Below are 20,369 nucleotides of genomic sequence, written 5' to 3'. Positions count from 1 at the left end.
CGTGTTGTTCTCCAACAACAATAGGAGTTCAGCAAAGTCGAAACACATCGACATTAAGTTCCTAGTTGTTAAGGAGAAAGTACAAAGTGAGCAGCTTTCCATAGAACACTTAGGCACTAACTCCATGATTGTGGATCCTCTTACAAAAGCTATCACACCCAAGGTCTTTCCTGAGCATACTGCTCACATGAGTGTTCTGCAATGTGAGGATATTTTGGTTTAGTGGGAGTTAGAATGTGCACATATCTTATTATGTTCTATGTAATTTCGGTATTATGTATGGGTACTTTGTATTCAAACTTCAGTTGATTAATCATTCAATTTGGTATTCTGTCTTTATGCTTTGTACAATAAGGTTTTATGTTATTATTAAGGATCTCACTATAGTTAAGTAGGACTAGTTGTAAATTGACATGTACATATCATATTTATGTGATTTTCATGCTACACATTTCGTCATGTATCTATGTCACTTAGTTGTGTCAATGTTGGTGATCATTGATGAATTAGTCATGATTGATATGGCGAAATTCACTGTGATTCGATATGTAGACAGGACTAATGGACGAGATAATTTGGGTATGCCTAAGTCATAATGACAATACTTAAGCGCGCAATAAGGATAACACGTATGGAGAATCATATGTGTGACCAGTGGGGGATTGTTAGAATTTCTGACAATTTATGGGTCACAAATATAATTATATAATTGTGTTATGGCCATTATTTAATTAGCCAAATATAAAATGATCTTCGGTAATTAATTTGGTGGCTAAGGGCATATGTGTCATGAAATATTATAAGTGTAGATACCTTCATGCAATTTCTGATTTGATGAAGGGACTGAATCATAATTATCGCAACTTAAGTAGTAACCGCTTTGGTTACTTTTATGGGTTATGGTTCCCATTTGTAGAGCGACGGGTTTTGTTGAATAGGTTGATGACAATAAAGGAAATTGTGAAGAGTTATCAAATATAAGATAACATACCATCACAATTCCATAAGGGAACCATAAGGCAACAACATCATCAAGCAACACTTGAAAAGAACTTGGCATTCTTATTCCCCTCTAGATAAGCATAAGGAAAACTATCAAGTGCTCTAATATATGGAAGATCATCATACCCTCATACCTTCGAGATTCCAAATGGCTAATCAAGGTATGTTCTTCTTCTTCACCATGAAATCAATTGGGGTTTCTTCAGTCTGGATCAGGGTTGTTCCATTTGGGTTTATGTATGGGCATAATCATTGTGTTATAGGAACAAAGTCATGATCATTAGGGTTTCCGCATTCAATAGAAGGATTATAGTTGGAAAATCTCCAACATAACTTAGTAGATCCTTTGATGAAATGACTAGCTAGAGAGAAAGTCCATAATACTTCTAAAAGTATGAGATTATTGCCCTTAGAACGAGAATCACTCATGATGGTAACTCAACCTAACTGAATGGAGATCCCCAAGAAATAGGTTCAATGGGTAATAACAAGTTGTGAAGTGATATGAGAATGAACATGCTATAAAATTATGATAAGCATGATTCCTGTAACATATGCAAGGATGAGTTAAACTCTTAATGAGATCTATACTCCAATTGGAGTGGAGTACCTAAGCTACAAGAGTACTCTTGATAGACTCACATATGTGAATGTGGAAGTGGGGGCCGCTTCCTATGAAATTTTGGGGCATACATTTCTAGAGCATTCACTATGCTGGGATAGACGTGCATGACCTTTAACGCACAGACTTTATAGAATACACATTTGAAAATGTTGTGTGTGGTTTGATGACGAAGATAGAGTTCAAGACTACGAGTCTCTCTAGTAAAATCTGGATCTTATTCACTATGCAAAGGTTTAAGTCGTATGACATATTTGTTTATGCATAATCTTATTAAGACCACAAATATTCTCGGAAATCGTTTTTTAATTTCAAGTGGGGGATTGTTGGAACATGGTTTGTTGAAAACCATAAGTGAGAACTTTTGGGTGTGAAATCTAAAAAACTCCTAAGTCCCACATAGAAGAGTTTTGAAAAACAACTCCTAAGTCTCCCACTGGAGAGATGAAGAACTTGGAAAAAATTCATGTTATAAAGAGATGCCTTCTCCCCTCATTATAACTCGCCCCAAGTTGAATGCGCTTTCGTTCAACTTTTTCTTCCTCCCTCATATTTTTCGCCAGTGCATTTCCGGCAAACTTCTCACTCTTTCTTTCCGTAACACTAAGAAATGGCACAGACAGCCATATTGTGGGAATTTCGAGATTTGACACTGGTAGTCAGTATCAGGGAAAAAGAATTGACACGGTTAGCCATATTGTGGGCATTTTGGGAACTGACATTGGTAATCAGTATTGTGGAAAAAGAATTGGCACGAGTAGCCATATATATTGTGGGTATTTTGAGAATTGACATTTATAACCATATTGTGACTATTTCGAGAATTGACACTGGTAGTCATATTGTGGTGGGTGTATTCGAGGTTGGTTCTTACAGTGTAGTAAGAATTCGATAACTGAGATCTGGACTGTTTTATCTTGGGGACGACGTGATTGATAGTCTATTTGCACATTGTTGGTAGTGCCACGAAATGTCTTAAAGATAACGATATGGTCATGACCCAGCCTCAGCCAGTAAATATTATTTCGTACCATTTATAATTGTTGCAAGCTACAATAACAATACAATCATATTGTTAAAAATTTGTTTTATATCAACCAAATATAAAACAAATATAGGATTCTAACTTTCACGCATCATCAGTGTCACTTTCCTAACATGTAAAATGCCCACTGCATCCAACAATGCCAAGATCGCATAATGTGAAGGGGAATGGCTAAGCTTTATCTGGTCTAGGTTTTGATTTAAAAAAAACTAAGTCAATATTTAGAATTGGATAGGTGACAAACATGACCTAATTCTACTTGTCACATAGTCACAAATGATATTTTTAATCATATTTTTCAACTGTTTTTACTAGTTACTTAGGTAAGCCTTCGGGTCTGGCCAAATTAGGATTCAAATAATAATCAGATCAATATTTAAAATCGAGTAAGAGATAAGCCATATCCAACTCAATAAGGTCATGCCGACCCCTAGACTATTTTCCGTAGCAGCTATATCATTCATCATTTGACTGAGCCTCAGCACTTTATAGTTTCTGTTTAAAGTAACTATAAAAATGTATTTTCAAACATGTAAAGTTGTGATATGCTAGATAAGAGAACGGAAACATCCATCCCAAGCATATCTGGGTATATGCAATCATCATGCTAGATCTGGGTCAACAACCAAATAATGAAGAAAGGATTAACTATAATCAAGAATGAAACCATTTAGAGAAACAAAAATGAAATGGCTAGTATCACCATTTTGTTCATCTCTTAAGACACCATATAGATGCACTTAATGAATCAAAAGAATCTCGCATAGCTGTAAAATCAGATATACTTTGAAGTGATTACATATGAAAAATAATGAAGCTATCTTCTCTCTTTATTCCAGAAAGGTAGACCCATATCCAATCTCAATTCAGCCTGAGTGATTTCTGATTTTCGCGAATGACAATATTTCACCTCAGAAACCTTGCATTAAAATTTGAGCACCAAGGTATCAGATGAATAATCTAAGACGCAATACTAGTTTGGTTACGTAGATGATACAGCTTCTATGGCACTGCCTAGGGGCCATGCTGCCTCAACAAGGGCATCATCATATTTAACTTTCTTCACCAATGTAATCTCTTGCCATGGATATATGCCTGCCAAATGCAAGCAATCAGTGTATGAAGATAAGGTTAGGTATAAAAATAATTATCATGCATAACAGTACCAACATCGAAATAAAACCTACCAAATCCATCGACGAGCAATGTATACTGGTATACAAGATCCATGCAAATATATGGAAGGTTCCCATCCTCAATATGTGGATAAGAGGATTTGCCATCCTCAAGTTTTGTTTGACAAGCTTTCTTAGCTGCATCCTCAAAATCCGCAGGACGAACTATCGCAACAGGTGAGTTTTGATCAGCAAAACCAGCCTACGAATAAACATCAGGATTAAAATGGCAAGTAGTAACATTAGAAGATGGCTACCAAAACTTGTTCCATTGTTGAATAAAATAATGAAGAGGAATGTTAACCAATGTCCTTAGAGATTTGGCTAAGGATTCAATGATAGAAACTTTATCTTGAATTGATGTATTTTGTCTTGGAAATCTTAATTTCATATTTCCAGTGCAAAATTTCTATTTCTTGAATCCTTATACATTTTCCTTAGGGCACTCATTAAAATGACCCAATAATAAATAGATACCTCAGCAGCTCGGTCAAAGAAAAATGAGGCAACAAATAGGTTTTTCTGTCCATCACCCCCTCCACCATTCCATATCCCACCAAAAGTGCACTTCATATGTGTACATGTTGACTCATTAACTTTGAGAGCTTTAAGAGCTAAACTTTTGCATTCATTCAAGCTTGGCCCAGAAGGGGAGGATGAGACCTTAAAATCCTTTCCTCCATATTTGTATGATCCTAAGAAGATATCGAAAAATCCACTTGTTATCAAAATTATAGGGCATGAAGAGACAAAAACAAAAAATTCAGAGCTCTTTCTCCTTAGTGATTGAGGTAAGGTTAAATAAAAGGGCTGAAATACAAATTGTCATTAAATTAGCAACAGGGGCACAAAGGAAAAACGATATTTACCATCAAAGCCAGCTAGGATACAAGGGTTTTCAGCATCATCAGAAGCCTTCAAAATCTCTGCCCGAGCAGCTAGTAAACCATAGTGCAAGTAACTGAAAGCAAGATGTTAAAATATATTAGCCATGGGACATGGTGATAAGCATATATCTATCTGAATGATAAATAGTATCAAGATAGACTACAATGTGAAAGTACTCAGCCGATGAGCTAATGCTCCTAGAAAATGTAAAGGATAACATCTCAGACTGGCATACCAAGAAAAAGTAGTGAGAGAAAAACCTGTGTACATAGAGGTAGTATTTCCTCCCCCTTAAGAACATCTCCTTGACATACGGGTCATCTCCAGGTGGTACTTTTGGAGCCATCATAGCATCTGTCTCTGAAATGGCATATGCCATTTGAACAGAACCACCTCCAAGATCAACTACCCCAACAGTCTTTGAATAATCTTTTCCCAAGTTTCCCAATAGATAGTTAATAGTCACCTACAAATATAACAATGGCAAGGTAAGACAAACAAAATGCTGCATCTGTTCTTTAGGAAAGAGAATACTCAACATCTTCATTCCCTTGGAGCTTGTAGTTCAGACGGATGCTTTTAATTAATACCCAATAAAAAATTATTTGCAGTGTGTGAATTCAGTGGCTAGGAAAATCTATCTGAGCATGTACTCAGTATATTAACATAAAATAGCATACAAGACCTCAAGAGTTCTAGAGTGTCCGGAAGATGGTCACTTTTTTAAGTTTAGAGATACATCTAAATATTGCTAGTACCCTGTTCAAAATAGATTAAATAAAATTAAATTATGAATGAAGGAAGTTTAATTCTGAAGGGGACCTAGAGCTTTTCATTGTTATTGAGCCTGAACAAAAAATATCAGGTGGAACAATTGCTGAAGTTTTACTTTTACATTTATCAGAGTTTGAGTTTTGTTTATATCCAAAATTATCAGGTCTTGCAGAAAGCCATGGCAGAATTCAGGGCAGCATGAACCATGATATTCAAATATGTTGGTCTTCTTCACATTATGGTTGAATCATTAGTAAATGTTTGGAACCTAACAATGAGGAATAAGAATAAGAGCACATGTCTAATGTCCCTTTTCAGAGTTCAGATAATCCATACTTCAAAACTCTGATAATATTCTCATCCCTAATTAAGAACTCTTATACATCTTATAATACAGTCCACCCTTATTTTAGAACTCCAATGCCAATTGCTATTTTAACACTCCTACCAGAAAGAAACTATCAATATGAAGCCACTAACCATCCTGCCTAGAATACTACTATTAAAATACAATTTCTTAGAATTTTGGCATATTGCTATGATTATAGAGCTGGAAAAACAGTCTATTCGCTTGCGACGGTAAGGTTGCGTACATCTGCCCTCCCCATACCACACTAGGTGCGTACATCGTGTACTGGACCCCATTCCAAATAGAACCGTGCACTTTGATGTTATATATATTTTTATTCTGAAATTACAATAGTACTCATGCTTTTTGAAGAGTTTCCTATTCTACCTTAACCGCTTAGTATTTGTGTTCTGCAACTACTGTTTTCAGTTTTTTCAATTACCAGGTTGTTCAGTTTTTAATTTTTCTGTTCGCTTTGAGCAGATTAGATTGGATTGGATTGCATTGGATAATCTCTATGCACAACAAAAAATTAGTCCTACTAATCATTGTAATTAAAATTGTACATGTTGTACATTTAACTTCTGTGTCACTACAGTCCAAATCAGCAATTAAATCCAACTGACCAAGAAAATAACTTATAACTATTTTGTACAACTCATTCTTTCTGAAAACCTCAGGGACCTGAATTGTTAGCAAGGTGATGTATTTGGAGATTCATCCCTCCCATGTTTTGTGGTAGAGTTCATTTACAAAGAGATTGGAATTTGGAGCTAATGCTTTGTTTACAACCTCTGTTTTTTCTTTACTGGATGTTTTAAGAGGATTCCTTATCCTCATCTTCTACCTCAGTTCTTCATAGCTCATATTTTGTTGAGGAACTCAATAAACTTATTACAAAGGGGGAAAGGGTAAGAACAGGGAAATGTACTACTGGTTCTCTAGCTAAAATGTCTCAAAATGCCATCATCAACGTAAAACTCTATTTAACAGATGAGGTTACATTTGGCCCGGTTCTTTCACCCACTCCACCCAAATCACTAACACCCCATTGTACAAAATGCAAATCCCACAATCAACATAAACCATAAAGTAATCAATAAAGAACAGTATTAGCAATCTGATCTATGTAAAGGTCATCAATTCTCTTCTAGTCCTTATGCGTTCTACTAGTGTAACGTTATAAAAACGTGATCTACATTGGTAAAAGCTTGCGATTCTCCCACAATCAGGATGCATTCTAGACTTGATGCACTCATAATAAATGGCATAAGCTATTAACAAAAGTTAAAGCCAATGACCAAGTTCATAAATCATACCCATTGAAAAGCACCTTCTTGTGTTCCATCCAGCACCGTAACCGCGTCAGAGTCAGATTTCAGAGTGCTTCTCTTAAGCAAATCCCTTACCTTAAATTAAAGAATTAAACAAAAAAAGGTTTTTTTTAAAAGGGGAGTAGAAAAAAAACTAGGCATAACTGCTAAAGTATTCAACACATAATAATAATAATCACCGCTTGCAAAATTCTATCAGATGCATCGCCTTCCAAAGCCCTCAAACCTGCAGTTGCCTGCATTAACACACAAATTCAATTCAATTCCAATTCCAATTCCATTCCAAAAACTCAAATGCAGATTTAATATACATAAATTCAATAATCCTTGAGAAATTCAGATATAAAAGCAACATAAACAAATTCAAATCTCCATCAAAAACACCTACTCCAACTCGCACTGGTGTCTTGGATCGCAGTTCCTGAGGAACAACACTTTCCGCTTTATCCAAAAGCGAAACCAGAGACTCTGCTGCCTCCTGTGGATTCTGAGCATAGGCACTTAGACCGGGTTTAAGCTGCAAAACACATAAAATTAATGCAAATTCACTTTTCAAAAAGCGAAAATTTGATTAGACTTTTACCTGAACAAAAAGCTCGAGATCTTTGCCAATGTGAACAAGATCTAGGTTTTTATCGAAGTGGAAGACGTGGACGCGGCTACCAGAGCTTCCAGCATCGAAGATGACGGCGTAGGAGCCACCAGATTTCTTTTCCGGCGCCATCTTCCGGTTAACAAGGGCATAATCTCCAACAGATTCGTTCGAGGAACTAGAAGGCATCATGTAGAGGACGAACGTGATGAGTAACAGCGGGACGGAGACAACGAGCAACGTTCCTCGGAACCGGTAGATCTTATCGGAGAAGGACTCCTGGCGGCCGGAGCGCTTCAACATTTTGCCAGAATGCTCGAATTCCGGCGAATGATTCTGATCGGCGGCGTGAGAAGGCGGGGAGCTGTTGCTGTTGGATTGGCCGTCAAAGAGCTCAGCGGACGACGGCGATCGGTAACGGATCTGACCGTTGGCAGCGGCGGCGGTTGGCGGAGCCTTCAACTGCTTGGGATCTTGTAGCGACTCCAGTTCTGTGTCTTGGGAGATTCTCAACTGTTGCTAATTGAAACGACCACAGATCGACGAAACGACGTCGCTCTGTTAATGCTGGTATGCGTTGTTTTCTCTCTGTGTTAAGTGAGTGAAATGTGTTTGTGTGTATTAGTGTGAATGTAAGGAAAATGATTAAATGGTGTAACTGTGAAGTGTAAGAGAAGGAAGATTACTGAGTTGGCTCTCTTCGCCCTTCCGAGTCGGACTCGGACTTCGCGAAGAGAAAGAAATCTGAGTTGGTTCTGTCTCTGAATCTTTCCGCGTATTTTGCCGGATAGGGTGTTATGGAACTCGTGCGTGTGACGTGGAAAAAGTTACGTATCATGTACGGTCTCTTGGAAAACGTGACCAAGAAGAATTGCTTCATTTTTCAATATGTTCTTTAATGTTTTCATTTTTATATTTTATTATTTATTTTTTATGTTTTCCAAAATTCAATACATATTTATATTTTATTTTCCAACTATATCACTAATGTTTTTTTGATACATTATATCAACAATGTTTGGTTAAATTATACAAAGTCTCATTATATCATCAAAATTCTACACTTATTTATTACTTATATTTTCATCCCTTATTTCTTCATTTATTTTTTATTTTTTCTAATGTATATTAAATGTTATTTTTTTCATCTAATTGTATCAAATCTATATATCTATATATTATATATAAAAAAAGGTTTCTCCATGTCATTATCTTACATGTTTTGCAACCTCATACACAAATTTTCACTTAAAACGAATCACTCTTTCTATGTGCAGCTGCACACACCAAATAACAAATATGCCCTTACGTAAACAAATATAGCAAGTGTTATAATTACAAATGCACCTTAGATAAACCAGTACTAGCTATTATTATAATACTAACATAACATTGAAAAATTGTCCCACATTAAATAACAATGAAAGTCGTGTAAAACCCTAGATTAAAGTCAATTTCATATTTTTTTGAAATTTGGATATTTGAATCTCACTCAAAATGACATTTAACATTTTGTCTTCTACATTTTTCTCTCACAGTTCGTTGTGTTGCCTTTTCTTTTATTGAACTCTTTCCATCTTTCAATGTTGTTAGATGAAACGAAACAACTCTACGTTCACCTCTTTTAACTGTCATCATCAACCATTACATGTGTAGCTATTTTTTCATGCCCAGACTTATGCAATCTTCTCTGCATTCTTCATCATTATGTTGCCTTTTCTCTATGTCATTCCTATGTATCATGCTTTTGTTTGCTCATCAATGAAGTGGTGCTTCGTGATGTGTGTAGCACGTCTTCTAGTGACAGTAGCCATGTATACCTCTTTCTTATGTTGTGAATATATATATATTGAGATAAAATTTTGGTAATAGTTTACTTTGAGGCTTCTAGGTTTGGAAGGTAATTTTCCCCATTCCATTATATTGTTAATGGTACTTTATGCAAATTCAAATTACTACTCAACATCAGAAAGAACTTTCCATAGAAGAAGAATGCAACAAAGAGAAAGAGCAAGAGAAAGATGTGCACGTGTACAAACAATGGTTGAACGAGATAAAAAATCACTTCGCAACTATGCAGTCCATAATGCTCGTAGTTCACGTCCTGGAATAATCTGCCTAACTATTAAGGCAAAAAATCTTTTCTTTGCCATATGCTCAAATCCAAATGGTGATGCAAAACCAGGGGAGGAGCTCATGAAGATCCAAATGTCCATATTGATCATTTCTTGGAATTCTGTGAGACTATAAAGATCCATGGGGCTTTTGAAGATGCCATTTGTCTCTGCTTGTTTCCATATTCCCTTAGAGACGGAGCTAAAACATGGTTAAGAAATCAAAATGCTGAAATTCAATCAACATGGCAAACATTAGAGGAGGCTTTTCTCAACAAATATTTTCCTCCTTCCAAAACTATGCACTATAGGCACCTCATCCAAAACATGAGTCAAAAGGATGGGGATCAATTGTTAAGGCCTGAGAAAGATTAAATGAGCTAATTGAAGCTTGCCCTTATCATGGTATTCCACCATGGATGTTGGTTCAGAACTTCTATAGTGGGCTAGACCTTCCATCACAATAATTGTTAGACTCTTCGGCAGGTGGTGCCTTCATGTGCAAATGAATTGATGCTGCTTCAAAGATCATAGAGAATGTTGTTTACAATCACCACCAATGGGCGAATGAGAGGAGACATCATCCAAGGAGAGAGCCTGGTACACAATATTAAGGAAATCAAATGGAAAAGGTAATTTCCATGCTAGAGAACCTTTCTCAAAGTTTTGGAAAGCTGAAAAAATGCATTGCTAATGCTATTGGGTCTACTGCAACATGTGAGAGGTGTAAAGCAAAAGGTCATGAGTGGTCTGAAGGCAAACACTTCACTGAACCTGAACTTGGAGCATTGGTCAATGAACAGCCTGAACCATACAACTACTATGACTACAAGGAGATGAGCAGACAACCATTCAACACACCGTACAGGCAGAACAATCCCAATCTTTCTTGGAGAAGAAAAAATACTCTAAATCATCAATACTAGGATGGACTAGGTAACAGGGAACCTACAATAAGGTTTCCACATGTACAATCTTCTCTTATGGATCCTACTCTTAAAATATTAATGGATGGTCAGGAAAATTTGCTTGCTAACCAAAATAAATCTTATGAAGATCAAGTCATGATTAATAAAAAAAATTCAAACATGTTCAATGACTTGAATTCTAAAATAGAAAACCTAACCATCCATGGTAAAATTCTGAAAACACAAATTTTCCAACAAGCTAGTAATCCTAATAGGCAAACATAAATGTTTCTAGGACAACTAGAAAAAATTAAAATACTGAACATTGTAAAGCTGTCAAATTAAGGAGTGAGGATGAACTAAATGATATTCCTCAAATTAGGAAAGATGCACAAGTGGAAGAAGAACATATTGAGACACAACTCCCTGGAGGAGAACAAAATTTTGAAAAAGTGTCTAAGTATGTAGTTATGCCACCGTATGTACCACCCGTTTCTTTTCCATAGAGATTAGCAAAGGAAAAAATAGAAAAGAAATTTGGTAATTTTTTGGATATTCTTAAGAAATTATAATCAGCTTATCATTCACTAAGGCACTGCAGGAGGTGTCTACATACACAAAATTTCTTAAGGATATTTTATCTAAAAAAAGAAGACTAGAAGGTATGAAATAATTGCTTTAATCAAGGAGTGAATTGCTTTAATTCAAAATAAATTATCTCCTAAATTAAAAGATCCTATTACTTTTTCTATATCATGTTTAATAGTAAATACTAGTTTTGATCATGCCTTATGTGACTTACGGGCAAGTGTGAGCTCATGCCCTTATCCGTGTGCAAAAATTTGGAAATGAGTGAACTAAAACTCATTACTATATCACTTCAATTAGCAGATGGGTCAGTTAAATTCCCTATAGGCATCTTGGAGAATGTTCCTATCAAAGTTGAGAAATTTATCATTCCAACAGATTTTGTAATACTAGAGATGGAAGAGGATTCACAAATCCCAATCATACTAGGTAGACACTTTTTGGCTACTGTTGGTGCTATAATTGATGTAAAGAATGGAAAATTTCCCTAAGCATATGAGATGAAAAAGTTGAATGTCATATTGCTAAATCTATTATACAACCTTCTCTTGAGGATTCATGTTGCAGGGTTGATAAATTGTGAAAGAGGAAGCAGCTAGAGTGCAATCTAAGGTCCCTTAGAGAGATGCATTTTAGATGGTGACACTTCAGATATTGATGTGGAGGTGGTTGAGATTATTGAATTTCTGAATGCAAGCCCAACACTTTCTAACAACCTGCAAGATGAGAACTTGAAGGTAATGCCCAAATCTGAAGATTGGGAGGAGGGGAAAACACCTAAAGTTGAATTAAAAACACTCCCATCCTCCATTAGGTATGAATTTCTTGGATCCAATTCATCTTATCCAATTGCTATTAATGCCAAATTAAATAAATTAGAAACTGAAAAATTGCTAAGGGTCTTGAGAATGCATAGGAATGTAATAGGATACACATTGAATGATATTAAGGGCATAAATCATTCTTTTTGCATGCATAGAATTTTCATGGAACCTAACCATAACACTTCAATTGAAAGCCAGAGGAGACTAAATCCTAATATGAAAGAAGTGGTTAGGAAAGAGGTGCTCAAAATTTTAGATGTTAGGGTAACATACCATATATCTGATAGTGAATGAGTGATCCCAGTTCATGTAGTTCCTAAAAATGATGGATGACTGTTGTGAAAAATGATACAAATGAGTTAATACCAACTAGAACAGTCACAAGTTAGAGAATATGCATTGATTATAGAAAATTAAACATAGCCACTAGGAAAGACTTTCCTCTCCCATTCATTGATCAAATGCTTGAAAGGCTTGCTACACATGAATATTTATGCTATTTAGATGGGTACTCGAGATTTCATCAAATCCCCATTCATCTTGAAGACCAATAGAAAACTAATTTCACATGTTCTTATGGGACCTTTGCCTATATGAGAATGCCTTTTAGGCTATGTAATGCCCCAGCCACTTTCCAAAGATGCATGATTGCAATATTTTCTGATTTTATAGAAAACATAATGGAAGTTTTTATGGATCAATTTTTGATTTATGGACTTTCATTCGATGATTTTTTTTAAAAATTTGACAAAAATATTGCAGATATGTGAAGAAGTGAATCTTGTATTAAATTGGGAAAAATGTTACTTCATGATGCGATAGGGTATTGTGTTGGGACATTTAATTTCAGGAAAAGAGGTAGAGGTGCACATGACAAAAGTTGTAGTAATAGAAAATATGCCATCATCAATTAACATATAAGGTGTTAAGAGTTTCTTAGGCCATGCGATATTTTACCGTAGATTCATAAAAGATTTTTCTAAAATTGCGAAACCCTTTTCTAGCCTTTTAATGAAAGATATTGCATTTGATTTTAGTGATGCTTGTCTAGAATCATTTTACAGCTTGAATGAGGCATTAATCATTGCACCAATATTGCAATCACTAGATTGAAATCTTCCATTTGAATTGATGTGTGATGCTAGTAACTATGTTGTGGAAGTAGTGTTGGGTCAAAAGAAAGACAAGAAGATGCTTGCCATCTACTATGCAAGCAAAACACTTGATAAAACTCAAGACTACTATGCCACCACAAAGAACGAGCTACTAGCCATTGTGTTCGCCTTCGAAAAATTTAAGTCCTACCTTGTATGTTCTAAAGCTATAGTCCACACTGGTCACTCAACCTTGAGATACTTGATGAGTAAGAAAGAAGCCAAACTATGGCTCATCTGGTGGACTCTCCTTCTGCAAGAATTTGATATGGATATTGTTGATAGAAAGGGGACAAGTAATCCAATTGCAAATCACTTATCTCGGCTTGAACATCCAAGTGGAGGGGAGGAGGACATATCTATTGATGATTCCTTTCCTAATGAGCAACTCCCCCTCCTCGACACTATAGAGGCACCTTGATATGCTCACTTTGTCAACTATTTGGTCAGCAGGATTCTTCCACCTGAAATGACACCGCAACAGAAAAAGAAATTATTCTTAGATCTGAAGAAGTATATTTGGGATGATCCTTACCTCTATCGACTCTATGCTGATAGTATTTACAGAAGATGTGTTCTAGAAGAAAAAGTATCAAAGATCTTGAGTTGTTGCCACTCTGCCTCTTATGGAGGCCATGCCAGTACTTCAAAAACAATAGTGAATGTATTCCAATGTGGTTTCTTTTGGCCACACATATTCAGAGATGCAAGGAGTTTTATTCTCACAAGTGATTCTTGCCAAAGGGTGGAGATCATATCAAAAAGGCATGAAATGCCATTGAACCTCATCTCTGAGGTGGAGATATTTGATGTTTGGGGAAACCGATTGATGGATTAGTTGGTGCATATGACTTGGGGACCATAACCATTATTTATAAAGAGTGAATGTTTTTTCATGAAGAGTGACATCCATTTGAAGTTCCCTCTTTCATAAAGAGTGATGACTATCCATGATTTTCTGAGTTCTAATTTTGTCCATCATAAAAATAGAAATAAGACATTTGATATATACAATTTTCATGACAATTATGCTCGTAACTATAAGACTAAGATTGCAACTAAGAGGGGGTAGGTGAATTAGTTGACTTAAAATTATGGTCATTTTTTCTGCAAAATTAAGAGTTACGTGCAACGGAGAAATTATGCAGAAAATTAACAAGTAAAAAATCAAGAGATGAATGAGAAAAGAGTACACCGAGATTTTATACTGATTCACCTTCTTGTCCACCGAAGACTATATCCAGTATCTTGCAACACAAGAGATTTCTTCACTAAATATTATGAGTTGTAATTACAATATCTCACCTCGAGACCTCTATTTACCTTACACACTCACTGATACTTATATCACTCTTGAAAAACACCTTTTCCAAGTGACTCTAATCATTTTCTTATCACACCCTTGTGAAAGAAAGATTTCTGCAATGTCAATGAAGAATTTACAACAATGGTAGGATTGCCTTTACAAGTTTTGAATGTAATATCACTTACAATCCGATAACTCTTCGTAAACTAAGTAATAATGCTCTTATAGGTTTGTAAAACTTTGAAACACTTTACTTCAAGCAACTCAGAAAATTCACTTTGAAAGTTTAAGTACAAGTTTCAAAAAGTGCAGAAAATATTTCAAAGAATTTTCAGAATTATGTTTGAAAGTTTGTGTAAGAGTTATTCATTTGATTCTGAGTTTCAATACCTTTAAAAAGGCTTTCCAACCAGCCATAACACCTTTTTGAAAGGGTATGAGTTGATTGGAATTAAACCATTTCGTTTGGGATGAAAACCATTCATTTTGAAATCTGAAAACTGATACAACAACTCTCAGTAATCGATTACAACCTTGAGTAATCAATTACTCAAACATGTTGTCCAACTGTGCATTTAAAATTTAATTATAGTAATCGATTACAACCTTGAGTAATCGATTACCCTGCATAGTTTTTGTTGGGTGACTGTTTTTCTCACTTATGTAACATGTTACTTAGATACAATAACATGTTAAACGCTATTTTTGAAAATTGTTTTATTTATACTTGTTGTAGTTCAATTTTCTTAAAAAATAGTTTGAGCATTACTACTATATATTCGAAAGTATATGATAGAAGAACATATTTAGACTTAGACTAATTTGTCTTGAAGCTTTGTCTTCTTTGTCTTCATAAGTATTCTTCCTTTTCTTCTTTTTGGTGATGTTGGTGTCTTCATCAAAACCGTGCCAAAGTTAGGAGCAAAGATCTTCTTCACAATTTCCCTCTTTTTGATGATGACAAACCAATATCTTCTTTAACAATGTATTTTTTTGAGAGCAGTATACTTTGAGATATGTTGAGATGACGTTAGTATGCTCCCCCTATTTTGTATGCTCCCCCTTTCATTTGGAGTTATGTGCCTGCAAGAATATTGACAGAAAATACACTTCTCCCAACTTTTCTCCCCCTTTTGACTTCATCAAAAATCAGAAAAGCCAAGAGTCCAACATAATATATATATATATATATATATATATACCACATACAATATGTATATGACAAGCATAAAAGCAATCATAAAAGTGATATCGCATAGTAGAAAGTTAAAAGATGTTCAAACATTGTTCAAACCATAACCATAAAAACAACAAAACAACAACAAATTGTCCAAAAGCCATGAAAACATTACAAGCAGAAAATCCTAACAACAAAGATAATCTAAGACTCAGGCTCTGAGTTGTCTTCATCAATGTCCATGCTACTCATCTTATAAGAGAGACGTAGAAGTTCAAACTGGATTTGTTGATTCTGACCATCAAGAGCATCCATCCGGTTAGTGATGTAGCCTCGAAGAGAAAACAACTCATCCATAATAATCTGATTTGAAGGCATGGCAACAGATCAGGAAGATTGAGCATGAAACTCAGAAGGTTGAGGTTCAGGAGGGTTAGGAGGGGCAGGTTCTGATTGATCAGCAAGAGCAGTCGGTCTATCAGTTCTATGCTTATAGGTATAGTCATTAGGATTGAAAGATAAGCCCATTTTGTGGATCATGTCCACATCAATATGGCTTTCACGAAGATTAAGAGAGACCTTGGTTTCACCAGCCGTAGAAACACTGAAATGTTCAAGAATATTGGTTATGAAGATTGCATAGGGCAAGGGGCTTTGAGTTCCTCGAACAGTCCACATTTGTCTCATTATCATCTGAGCCTAATTGATTTTGATGTTATACTTTGTAGCATACATTAATTTAAGTTCTATCTCACTGATTTGAGAATGGTTTAAAAATTTAGGCAAAATGACATAGCTCAGAAAGTAATGAAGCAAAGGGTCCTCAAGTTTGAGATGTCCAACAAATAAGATATTTCTATTCTTAACAGTCTCACCAAAGCCCTATTGCTTACACATTTATATTTCCCCTTTTGAAATTCTACACAAAGAATAGTAAAAATCATTTCAATCGTAGTTATCCCATTCACAAACAAGGCCGAAACCTGTTATGCTATCTTGAGTGGGTATGTTACAGCATAATGAACTGAAGGTTTTTAAATCCAAAACAATGGTTTTTCCTTTCACGTAGGAAGTAAGACGGTTTTTCCGGAAGTTCAAGTTGCAGTAAAATACTCGAACAAGTTCAGGATAAATATCATTTATTTCACAACGAAAATCGAAAAGGTTTTGTTGCCGTAAAAGATAAGGGAAAAGAAAATCTTCAAACTCAAAGTTCCTGCCATTATCGAATTTTGGAGTAAATATAGTTCGTCCATGGAAGTGCTCTTCGAAGACTTTGTGTTGTTCATCGTTTGTGAGAAGTCTTACTAAATCCAGAGGGTGAGAATCCAAGGATGAAATCCTTTGCCTTTTTTGAGTCACGTCAGTGCGTTGCTTCTTTGTTCTTGAAGAAGATGCCATGGATTGAGTTTTTGAATTTTTTAGGTTTTTGGGTCTGGGAGATTTGGGTTTTTTTGATTTGGTCCACTAATCATGAAAATGATGGAATAGAAGTGTTTAGAATTGAAAGTGTGATATGAATGGACATAAAAATCACTCAAAATGGATAAAACATGAAGTTTTTAGAGATTGGGAAGGGTTTACACAAGTGAGAGAGAAAGAGGAAGGAAATGAGTTTGAAAAAATGCAGAAAAACATATATATACCTGTCCAGAGTAATCGGTTACTCTGTTAAAAAAAATTCAAGCAACAAATTTGAGTAATCGATTACTCACTTGATTAGTCGGTTACTGAAACTCTTTGTTCAACCTTGGAATCAGTTACTCTCCAGAGTAATCGATTACTGACCCTAGAAAAAATTAATTTTAGGCATACTGATGCTATGAAAATGATTTTTGACCCAAAATTTGAAAGTTTTAAACATAAGTGAACACATTTAAGTACAAGTAGGCATGAGATAAACTTAATGAAGCACACATATAATCATATAATCATGTTAAGATAGGTAAGCTTCATCAAGAATACCTAATTCACGTCTAATTTTATAAAAAGGTTCTTTAGCCAAGGGTTTCGTGAAAATATCTGCTAGTTGGTTAGGAGTATCAACGAATTCTACAATAACATCTTTCTTTTGGACATGGTCCCTAAGGAAGTGATGCCTTATATCTATATGTCTGGTTCTAGAATGCATAACTGGATTCTTTGTGAGGTTTATTGCACTAGTATTGTCACATTTTAGAGGAGGGCAACCTAAGTCTAAGCCATAATCTCGTAATTGTTGTTTAAGCCACAACACTTGGGGACAATAACTACCTACTGCTATATATTCAGCTTCAGTAGTGCTTAGGACAACACATGCTTGTTTCTTGCAATACCAAGAGACTAAAGCATTTCCTAAAATATGACAAGCACCACTTGTACTTTTCCTCTCAAATTTGCATCCAGGAAAATATGAATCTGATTAACTAACCAAATCACATATACTTTCTTTTGGATACCACAATCCAACTCCAGTTGTGCCTTTAAGATATTTCATGATTCTCTTAACAACAACTAAGTGTGATTCTTTTGGTTTAGAATGATAGTGTGCACATAGACATACACTAAACATGATATCAGGTCTACTGACAGTTAAATATAAGAGAGATCCAATCATACCTTGATACTTTGATATTTCAATGTATTTTTCAACTTCGCCTGTATCGATGTAAGTACTAGATTCGATAGGAGTAGTTATTGGCTTGCAGTCATCCATATCAATTTTTTTTCAGAAAATCTCTACAATACTTGGATTGACTTACAAAAATGTCATTATCAAGTTGTTTGATTTATAATCCAAGGAAGTAATTTAACTTCCCCATCATGGACATTTCAAACTCTCCTTGCATCATTTTGCCAAAATCACTACACAAAACCTCATTAGTAGAACCAAAAATAATATCATCTACATAAATTTGAACAAGTAGAGTATGATGATTTATTCTCTTTATAAAGAGTGTAGTGTCGACCTTTCCTTTGTTGAAACCTTTTCCAAGTAGAAACTTAGTTAGACGATCATACCATGCACGAGAAACTTGCTTTAAGTCATAGAGAGCTTTCTTTAATTTGTAAACATAAGAAGGATGATTGTAATCTTCAAAACCAGGAGGTTGTTCAACAAACACTTCTTCTTAAATATATCCATTGAGAAAAGCAATCTTTACGTCCATTTGATATAACTGAAAGTTTAAGGAACATGCATATGCAAGTAATAGCCTAATAGCTTCAAGTTTAGCAACCGGAGTGAAGGTTTCATCAAAGTCTATACCTTATTCATAATTGTATCCTTGGGCTACCAGTCTAGCTTTATTTCTAACAATAATATTATTTTCATCAGATTTATTACGAAATACCCAATGAGTTCCTATGACATACCTATTTTTAGGTCTAGGAATAAGTTCCCAAACTTCATTTCTCTCAAATTGGTTTAATTCTTCTTGCATTGCACGAATCTAGTGTTCATCCACAATTGCATCATGAATCTAGGAGGGTTCTATTCAAGAGACGAAGGCCATGTTAAGACACACATCTTCTAGCATTAAACGGGTAGTAATACCCTTGCTAATATCACTGATGATGTTGTCAATGGGATGATCTCGATGAGTTCTCCATTCTTTTGGTAGATCAGAGTGAATATGTTCTTCTTGAGAGGATAGATTGTCATCCATTTTCAAATGCTCTTATTTAGTTGTAGAATCAATAATAGACTTTTCATTAGAAGGGGAACTTGGTAAGTCCTCTTCATCAAGAGTTAACCCATCCTTTATCACATGATTGGTTTCATCAAAAGATACATGAACGAATTCTTCCATGGCTAGAGTTCTTTTATTAAAAAATATATAAGCTTTACTTGTAAGAGATCATCCTAGGAAGATACCTTCATCAGCTTTTGCATCAAATTTGCCTAAGTTATCTTTACCATTATTTAAAATAAAGCATTTACAACCAAATACATGCAAATGAGAATTGGTCTTATAAGAACTCAGTTTGAAACATAACATGCAATACTTACTGCATCAACCCAGAAATATTTTGGGAGGTTAGTTTCATTCAACATTGTACGAGTCAGTTATTCTCAAGACCGATTCTTTCTCTCTACAACACCATTTTGTTATGGTGATCTAGGAGCAGAAAAATTGTGATTGATACCAAGATCATCACAGAATTCTTCAAATGAAGAGTTTTGAAATTCTCCCCCATGATCAATTCTTATAGCAGCGATTTTTAGTTATTTTTCATTCTCAACTCTTTTAGCATAAATGCTAAAGGCTTTGAATACCTCATTCTTATGAACTAAGAATAGAGTCCAAGTGTATCTTGAAAAATCGCCTACTATCAAAAGAACATAATAGTTACCACCATAACTTTTTGTCCTTGAAGGGCCAAATAAGTCCATGTGTAGTAATTGCAATGGTCTATCAGAAGAAACCATGTGCTTAGATTTAAAAGAAGTTTTTGTTTGTTTACCTATTTGACAAGCACTACATAGTTTGTCTTTAACAAACTTCATTTTGGGTAAACCAACAACTAAATCTTTC

The 20,369-nt window shown here is 35.1% G+C and overlaps 1 protein-coding gene across 1 annotated transcript; it reads right to left on the bottom strand.

Annotated features, from left to right (window-relative positions):
* LOC109358598 (apyrase 2-like) lies at positions 3,302-8,589 on the bottom strand. The gene is made up of 10 exons (XM_019602922.1): positions 8,468-8,589; positions 7,773-8,339; positions 7,578-7,706; positions 7,369-7,425; positions 7,175-7,264; positions 4,993-5,198; positions 4,714-4,805; positions 4,322-4,539; positions 3,857-4,046; positions 3,302-3,764 (listed from the first exon to the last, which is right to left on the bottom strand). Exons 2-10 carry the CDS (start codon positions 8,082-8,084, stop codon positions 3,652-3,654), a joined length of 1,407 nt encoding a protein of 468 aa, XP_019458467.1. The 5' UTR covers positions 8,085-8,339; positions 8,468-8,589; the 3' UTR covers positions 3,302-3,651.

Source organism: Lupinus angustifolius, chromosome LG10 (genome assembly GCF_001865875.1).
Source record: "Lupinus angustifolius cultivar Tanjil chromosome LG10, LupAngTanjil_v1.0, whole genome shotgun sequence".
Lineage (NCBI taxonomy): Eukaryota > Viridiplantae > Streptophyta > Magnoliopsida > Fabales > Fabaceae > Lupinus > Lupinus angustifolius.
Note: the sequence above shows the minus strand (reverse complement) of the source record. Positions and strands in the feature narration are given on the sequence as shown.